This window comes from Mytilus edulis, chromosome 14, assembly GCF_963676685.1.
Source record: "Mytilus edulis chromosome 14, xbMytEdul2.2, whole genome shotgun sequence".
Taxonomy (NCBI): domain Eukaryota; kingdom Metazoa; phylum Mollusca; class Bivalvia; order Mytilida; family Mytilidae; genus Mytilus; species Mytilus edulis.
This window is the reverse complement of record NC_092357.1, coordinates 44,976,552-44,985,598: the sequence shown is the minus strand read 5'-3', so window position 1 is coordinate 44,985,598 and position 9,047 is coordinate 44,976,552. Positions and strand designations below refer to the sequence as shown.

General features: G+C 29.5%; 1 protein-coding gene across 1 annotated transcript in view; it reads left to right on the top strand.

Annotated features, from left to right (window-relative positions):
• Nucleotides 1–9,047, top strand: part of LOC139504232 (uncharacterized) — a 39,941-nt gene that overhangs the window by 11,387 nt on the left and 19,507 nt on the right. The window contains exon 7 of the mRNA XM_071294298.1: nt 6,720–6,789. Within this exon, the coding sequence (XP_071150399.1) occupies nt 6,720–6,789 (70 nt within the window). The remainder of the gene's footprint in view (nt 1–6,719; nt 6,790–9,047) is intronic.

The window sequence follows — 9,047 nt, the reverse complement described above, 5'->3', positions numbered from 1 at the left end:
TGTCATTATTTATACAAGTTTAAGATAATGTATATTGACGATTTATTCATTGTGTTACCTTTGGGAAAATATACTAAATAAGATAAAGAATAGTTTATCAATGGTATCAATAATCAAAAGAAAAATCTACAACGTCTATGACCTATTTTATCGTATACCTATATTTTTTTTTTTATATATTTCCAATTTCAGAACATTTTATTTATAACATTTAACAGGTAACACGAAATATTCATTACACAATATATGTTAGTAACTAGAAAGTAAACGGAATTTTTATAAACTTCAAGACCACTTCTTAAATATCTCAATTTTCGTCATGAATATAGCCTTGATATTTCTCATTGACGATTATCAACCTTATATAGTAGCTGACTCTCAAACTTTTTCTCTGCGACTGCTATATTCTGTAAATATAGACATATGTCAGAACATAGAACTTAACTTTTGAAGAAGTGAGATGAAAATATAAGCAAACATAAGTTCAAACAAAAAAGACTTAGACAATAAATTATTATCGCTCAGGTACTTGAGGCAATATGATTTATTGATGTTCAACGATTAACACCTTGAAAACTGTTCCAAACTAAAATCTTATATAAAGTGCATTTACAAATTAAACAAGTACATTTACCTTTTGAAGTACTTACTTGACATTTAATGATAACTGAAATACACGATACATATATCATGTTAATCGTTCAAAGCAGTAAGACACACATAATTCAAAACCCTTATGTCTAAACTAACTACATCGAACCTTTCAATACCCTTAACAAGCCTGATAATCAAAATCTCCTTCTTTGAAGACGAAAGAAAGAAAGATACATGTATTCCATGACTACACCATTATACTAAGTTGTCATCAACAAAACGGAATAAAACGTAGTTCCATTTGTTTATACATGTATTCACTTCAACATTTAGCATTGTAATACAAAAGAAAAATAAAACAATTTGGAGTAGTGTTTATCTAATACACCCTAGATGAAGACGCATTATAATGAAAAACGGCAGATCTTCTAAGAAATATCCACACACACATGTACTAACAACTAATAATAAAAAAAAATAACAAAAATATATTTTATGTTGAACGTCGCTCGGTTTCATAAAAACTAATAATATAATCGTAGACTTATATTATGTGTGGTAGATTTAATATAGGTAGCACTTTAAAATTAGATCGTATCACAATCTAAAGGCCGATGAACGTGTTCTAACATAAAATGACAGAGTTATTTAACAATAACATCACTGATATTGGAAAAGAATTTATTTTATGTATGACTTACTGTCGCTGTTCAAATAAAAGTGTTTACTGAGATTATATTTTGTCATTTCAAATGATTAATTGATTGATTAAGGTGGTATGGGAGACTAAAATAAAAATGATAGAATTTGTTCATACTTTGCCTTATTGTTGTATCTATTGATACATGTTGAAAAATATAATAAAAATGATAGGTCACCGCGCATTTTCTCAAGCTACAGGACTGGACAAAATGACACATTTTGTATGGATTATACAGGAAAAAACACCATTTTGTGATTAGAAACTAAACAAAATGATAGAATTGTTAAATACTTCAGGAAAAGATAGCTTTCAGACACTGCTTTGAGAATATCAAAAGAAAAGATAGGGTCACCGTAAGTTTTTTCCGGCTAAAATACAAAATAGGAAAATTCCATACAGAATCCTTCAGAAAATGCACTTTTTTAGAGTTACCTCACCTTAAAAAAGCCAATTAAAAAAAAAACAAAAAAAAAACCAAAAATCATTAACATTTGCAAAAATATCAATATTTAGAAGTTATATTCTTATAAATTGGTACTTTTAAATGAAAATGTACATAAAACATCTGCATTCCTGCATCAAATTTTGCTAACTTGATGGAAAATCTGGACCTTTGATTCTCTGTTTTTTACAATCCAAGATGGAGGTAGACACCCATACCACCTTAAGGGTATCATTCTGTAATTTCTTACACAAAAAAAAAGTATTTAGTCTAATATTATTCAACCTATTTGAATTAAAATATTCCAGGGAAAATTCTGGCATTTATATCGCATGTTCCGGTTATTATAAAAGTGTTCAATACCTAAACGCTATTGTTACATACTCGAAACCTGTAATGATTCGTATTGATAATAATACATAAATACGTTGAACCTCATAAATTTCATTTGCGGTTAACAATTTGTTACAGAATAATAATTTAATAAACTGTGCATATTCGACAGCTTTAACCAAATTTACGATAACAACCAATCATAAAATATCTCGTTCTTGAATGTATGACGACAAGGTTTGAAAATAAAACGTCAAGTTATACCAGTAATTTGATGCCCGAAAGAGAAAGACTCGACTTCTGAATGTGTACGAAAATACTTATCTTATGACATCATTCATATTCATATGAAGTTTCATCTTATTTGATAGGAAAATATCGATACCGTGATATGAAACACTAATAACACTGTATGTGTTTATAAGTATGGATAAGTTTACTGCTCTTTTGTCGGGTTGTTGTCTTCTTTGACACTTTCCCGATTTCCATTCTTACTTTCAATTGTGCTCATTCAGATTTCAAAGTTGTAATGTAAAATTTACAAACCACATTACACTGGTTAAAATATATCTGTTAACACCATAGACAGCATAACCGATAAAATCAGATATAAATCAGATATACCCCCTAGCCTTACATACGTCTTTATATTTTTTTCCATTAAACAGTGTGTTTACATAGGATTTTTACACTGTCAATGGCGTGTAAGTGATTACATGTGAAAAAAGATATTTTATTTGTTTGGTTTTAAATCAGTATTTATTATGATATCAGAGCGATGGCAAACGAATGTTTTTACTCTCAATGTTGTTATTTGGTTTGTTTCTCTTTTTTATTTTTATTTGTTTATTCCTACCAGAATAAATACAATTTATTTAAATTAAACTAAATGAACAGATGATTATAAGTGGATAGCCTGATTTTCTTTTTTCATACTTCAATTAATGGATTAATTTGAAATAACCACATGTTGTCTGCATAACAATGCATAAGGAACATACTGATGACTATTGATATCCCGCTTCTCACATACGTTAAGACCAATTTGACAGTAAATTGCAAGTTTAGTGTTTCCTTTTTTTCAAATCATATTACGGATGTGTTCCTTGCATTGCAGTGCCAATTAGTCTATTTCAATGTTTTAAGGATGGCATTTCAGTTTCTTGGAAATGTAGTTTTTTTCAGGCATTGCTATCAAAACATTTCAAGCATTTTTAAAAATATTGATATATAAGGTAGGTTTGCTTTTCTTAATGTAAAAATATTATTTGAAAGACAGACAAATAGATACCGATTCAACCAAACATTTCTTTTTCTTAAAATGTCCTGTACCAAGTCAGAAAAATGGTCATTGTTATATTATAGTTCGTTTCTGTGTTTGTTACATTTTAGTGTTGTGTTTCTGTTGTGTCGTAGTCCTCCTCTTATGTTTGATGTGTTTCCCTCAGTTTTAGTTTGTAACCTCGATTTGGGTTTTCTTTCTCAATCGATTTTTAAATTTCGTACAGCTGTATACTACTGTTGCCTCTATTTACAGCTACTTCACGTCTAATACGGAAAAACAGTAATTTTCATATGCCACATGCAGGAATGGCAACAACTGTAGGTGTATATGTTTGAATTCAAGAGACTGTAACTAGTAAGAGAAACATAGTATCACATTATTTAGAGTCGAGGTTAATGATGATTCCGTTCCATTTGTATAGCCGTATTAACACATTTAGAATTTTAACAGCTGGCCTTGACAGGACCATTCCCGATTTGAATTTTGAATTTGCCCAAATTATCCTTTTTCTAAATCCAATTTTTATTCCGATTTTAATCTTTCGCAAAGGTACAAAAACTATCGACGAGTACTGTCGGAATGCAATCCTATCACAATCTGCTGTACCGCATTGCAAATGGCTTTGTATGGACTCAATCGTATTGTGTTCTGTAATTGGCGCGACTCTGTCGTGGGTATGATTGCCGAATTTCGTATCAATAACGTTATAATATTAAAAAGAACATACGGGAACCATCTTACTGTCGTGGTGCCCGGTCGAATTCTGCTTACAACTCTTGATTCATTGATTCATAGAAATAGTCGACACTGAGTGAACGCCACATTTTTTAAATTTCGAAATCGACTATGCCATAAAAATTACTAAATATTCAACTTACTATTATTTTGTTTAGACTTTGCAATGATTTAAGTTATTTGTATGGAAACTATTTTACTCTTGGTTATGATAACATATATATCAATCAATATCACATTCTCTTTATCAACAATATTAAACAATAGTAACTGATAAAGCAAGCTGGTGGCTCTCAGTATTTTAACTTATTATGAACAATGTAACTGTTTCCCGAAAGAAATGTAGGTCCAATTAAAATTAATATAAATATCGATGACGCCAGAACAAATTGCTATAGCTATGAAATATATTCATTTAAAAAGGTCATACAGTGTACGTGACAAATGTAAACCCACATTGCACAACCATGTTAGTTGGAATTGACATGGTTTTGAAAATAGTGAGGTTCCATGCTATTTTGCACGCTTCAAAATTGAATCAAATTTTAGATAAATAATATTTTCATGTTAAACATATGAATATTGCGTGTATTCATATCATTTACGAAATCACATATCTCCATTGTCAAACTAGGAATGTGTTCTTTGAAAGTCATAATTAACTTAACTAAGTAAAAAAGAATTTCAGAGACATCTGAATATAGTCCAACTAAATCAAAATAGTTTAAATCAATCAATTTGCATTTGCATGTGATCAGCGATAGAAAACAGACCACAGCAATAAGAGAACTATAATTCGGCATAACAAGTATTATAAATCAACAAATACTCATGAAATTGATTTATATTCGTCCAAATATGAAATATAAAAGCCAAAAAATCGAAAATTTGGAAAATAAAACACCGTTATACATTTATTTTAATTAAATACATCAACATTTATCTATGCATTTATTTATGCAGAAGACCTCACCCATATCGACGTTGAAATCATACTAAAAACGTCGTTGGATATACATTAAGTAATACTTTATCAGATAGGAGTTTAAGATACAAGTGTTTTGTGTTATCGTTCAACAGACGCGCAAGGATGTTGGTATATATCAAATATAAAAACTGATGCAAAGATTTTTTTTTCTTTTTGCAATTCTATCATCATAGTAAGTACTTAACGACAAGACAACTATTAAAATATATATGTTCTGACTTATTTAACGTCACTTGCAAGAATTGTATCATATTTCATCTATCATAATACATTGTTTTTTTTTTGTATGGAACGTTTTGAATCTATCAGTTCAGACTTCTAATTATGAGAAGCAATACAGACATTTTCAAAAGTGGAAAATGGTGGATTGAACCTGGTTTGATAGCGCTCATCCTCTTACTTGTATGACAGTCGCATCCATTCCATTATATTTACAACCATGGGTGAACAAAACAGACATAATAGGTTAAATAGTCAAAATATGGGTACAGCAGTCATCACTGTGTATCAATCTCAATACAATCAAAACTTTAACAAAAAAAAAAACCAACAAAAAAGCACCTATCAAATTTTTAAACCACATGCATTGCTTCGTGTGTTTGACGTCATAAAATGTATACGTCACACATGTAGAAATATAAAATTATTTTGCCGTTCAATTTTTTATAATTATAATTTATAATTTATAATAACTAATTTCAGAATCTGACCGAGAACGAACATTATCCAGAAGTTCTTTAGAAATTTTAAGAATCAACATATGGTTAATACTCCGACGCGAATAAAGTAATTTTGTCGTTCAAAGTATTTTCAACTTTATACTGAAACAATAACATAATGAAATATAATAAAACAATAACACATTGTCGGATACTTTGAAAGTACAGAGTCAAGTCATATGAACCAAAGAAACACAATGGAACACAAAAAGTCGCAAAACACACCAGCAAGACTGAAAAATAATACAAACACAATGACGGGATGTATAAGTACAAAAATATGTACCGAGCCACATCAAATGGAAATCATAGAAACAGACCAAACAGTAAAAGTAATATTCATGATAGAACAAAAAACAATATAACAGGTTGTTAAGATGATAAACAACGTAAGTACACAGAATCTATACATCAAGACCACCATGTATTATTTGTGAAGTTGATACGGAATATTTATCAACTAGGTCTTTGTACCTTCCAATTTTAAAGTCAGTTAAAGTCAGTGTTAGTTTTGATAGTTTGTCTAACTATGTTTCTTTGTCAAATATTTGTTTGTTTGTATAATGATTAAGATTATCACACAAAGTTGACTGCTTTTTCCCTATTTTGTTTACATTTTTACCTATAATGTCTGTTAGTTTTGTTCACGCATTGTTGTCAATATAATGGAATTTCATGCGACTGTCATACAAGTGAGAGATTTAACGAACTTTACAACCAGGTTCTATCGACCATTTTCTAAATTTATATATGACAGTTGTTATCTACTCGTATGATGTGTATAAACTTTTATTTTGCCATTTCATTAGAGACTTTCCGTTTTGAATTTTCATTTGAGTTCAGTTTTTTTTTTTGTGTTTTTACTTTTTACTTTCTGATGACATTTTTATTTATGGCATATTTTATTTTTCTTAATTCAGATTCTAACCTTTATTGAGATGGAACGGTTAATACTTTTTATTCTTCTGAGTATGATTTCTTGTAATAAAGGTAAGTAGAAAGCTTTATTGGTTATTTGAACATTTTAAACTATATACTAGGATCGTATTTTTTCGAGTGATTTGATCGGGCTTTTTCGAGTGTGACCACCCTTTTTCGAGTGAATATGAACAAAAATGTAAACAAACAGACTTCATCTCTAACAAGACGCGATATAAACGTCTGTGTATAATATAGAAAGTTATGTTATGTATGATTGTGTTTGATATAGAAAGATATTACTAATTCAACATTATTTGTCGTTAAAAGAAGTAAAAATAAGCTTTGAATTTTTTTAATTCCCAAATACAAAATACAGCCATTTTTATACAATTTACAGTGATAATGTTGAAGGAACTGAATGCATGGAATCTATATATCCTTAGAAATACAGACACTTTACAACAATTCTTGTTTTTTTTGCATTGAGAACTACATTGTGAGACTTGATTCATTTGTTTATGTTCGGGTTTTTTCGAGAGCAGTACGGGCTTTTTCGAGTGTGTCCATTTTTTTCAAGTGATTATACAAATTGCCTTTAGTTAAATATGCTATATGTCAGTGTATTAACGATTAAAAGCAATAAACAAAGTTTCAAATTAAGTACTTTTCCATGCAAGAACCAATGAAATGCAATGAACATTCGTTCATTTCTATATATTTTGCAGTTTGTCATATTTTGTAACTTTCATGTACAGTACGTATTCGTGATGTCAACTATATAATGTACGCATAAATAGTTTGGATTGAGACGTACATACATATAGTTGTATTCTTGATGAGCTATTCATTTCATTGTTTATTATGCATACAATCTAATTCAAATGTCTTTGTCAATTGGAATAAAAATCGAGTGGATTAATTGTGTCTGTGTTGGGTTCTTTTTAATTTTTTAGTCATGTTTTTTTTTTTTTGTGTGGGGGTCAGGCCTCTATTAGTAGAATGTGTTTTATTACACATCCCTTTTCTGATTCATCTTTGCTTTCCAGGACTGAGGTTTCTTACTCCGTTTTTTTATAAACAGCTGCGCCATGGTCTCATAATACATCTCTCACGTTATCAAAGTTTTTTACAATAGCTCACCTTTAACAATCAATAACCATTGTAGCGTAACCCAAGTCATTGATTATCAATATCGATCTAACAATGTTCAAACATCTTATTCAGTATCAGATGTAAATCATTCCAATCGACGAAAAAATATTGAAATACTTTATCCATTCCATATAAATAAAACTTCATTACCATCAAATTCAATTATAAGGGATATATTCAACATGGATAGATGAAACTGATACAGGACATACATTACTAAAATACATTTAACATTTAAAATGGCAAATACATGTATTTGGATTGTTTCTATTAGATTGAAGTTTAAAAAAAAGACTGGAAATACGTCACATGTGTAATAGATTCTACTTTGTAGTCATCCGTCAGTGTCAATTCCGATCTATCAAATCAGATGATAATCAAACTTCCTACTGTTTCTTTATTATTAATAACGTCATTTTCAAGTCGATAAATAAGATTAATACATCGAGCTTAATGATTCGTCACGACCACGTATAATTGATCGTCTTAAAGTGAAAATTAAAGAACTAGTCAATATTACTTTTCTTTTTCTTTCTTTTTTAAGAAGGTTTTGAAGTAGATCCTCTTTAAGCGACAAATGCTTCTTTTTTAGTTGAGTGTAAGATATATACATGTTTGATCTTTTTCACTTTTAACTGCCACCTGATTAAGTAGCAAACTACTAAAATCTATAATCTGTTTGGGTATTTGAAATAAAGAAACATTTATTATATTAAAGAATAAAATATATCAAAAGACGAAATATTCTATTTGAAACTAAAACTCATATAAAGCACTTTGCGAATTATAGTAAGAGTTCCGAACGTCACTTTTCTCCCGGTTACAATAACACCCGGTTAAATCCACAATTAAGTGTTGGAAAAGCAGGTTTTAAGGAACAATACTGTTATTTTTCATTCTTTCCGTTGGGCTGTTTATGCAATTAATATAGTTTTTCTGTATATTGTTTGGAAGTTTTAAAAATATACATTTTTAAAGTAGCTCCTACAAATTTTAACACAGTAAAAACTATAGAAAAGTGTAACAACTCCGCAGAAGAAAGCTTTTTCACGAATGTCCATGGCAAATACATCTCGTCCTACTGCTAAGTGTTTTTCGATCTACTGTAGTGTTTAATATATGCCAGAACATATTTTTTCTATGTTTTTACAAGCGCTTGATTTGGTATACCAACT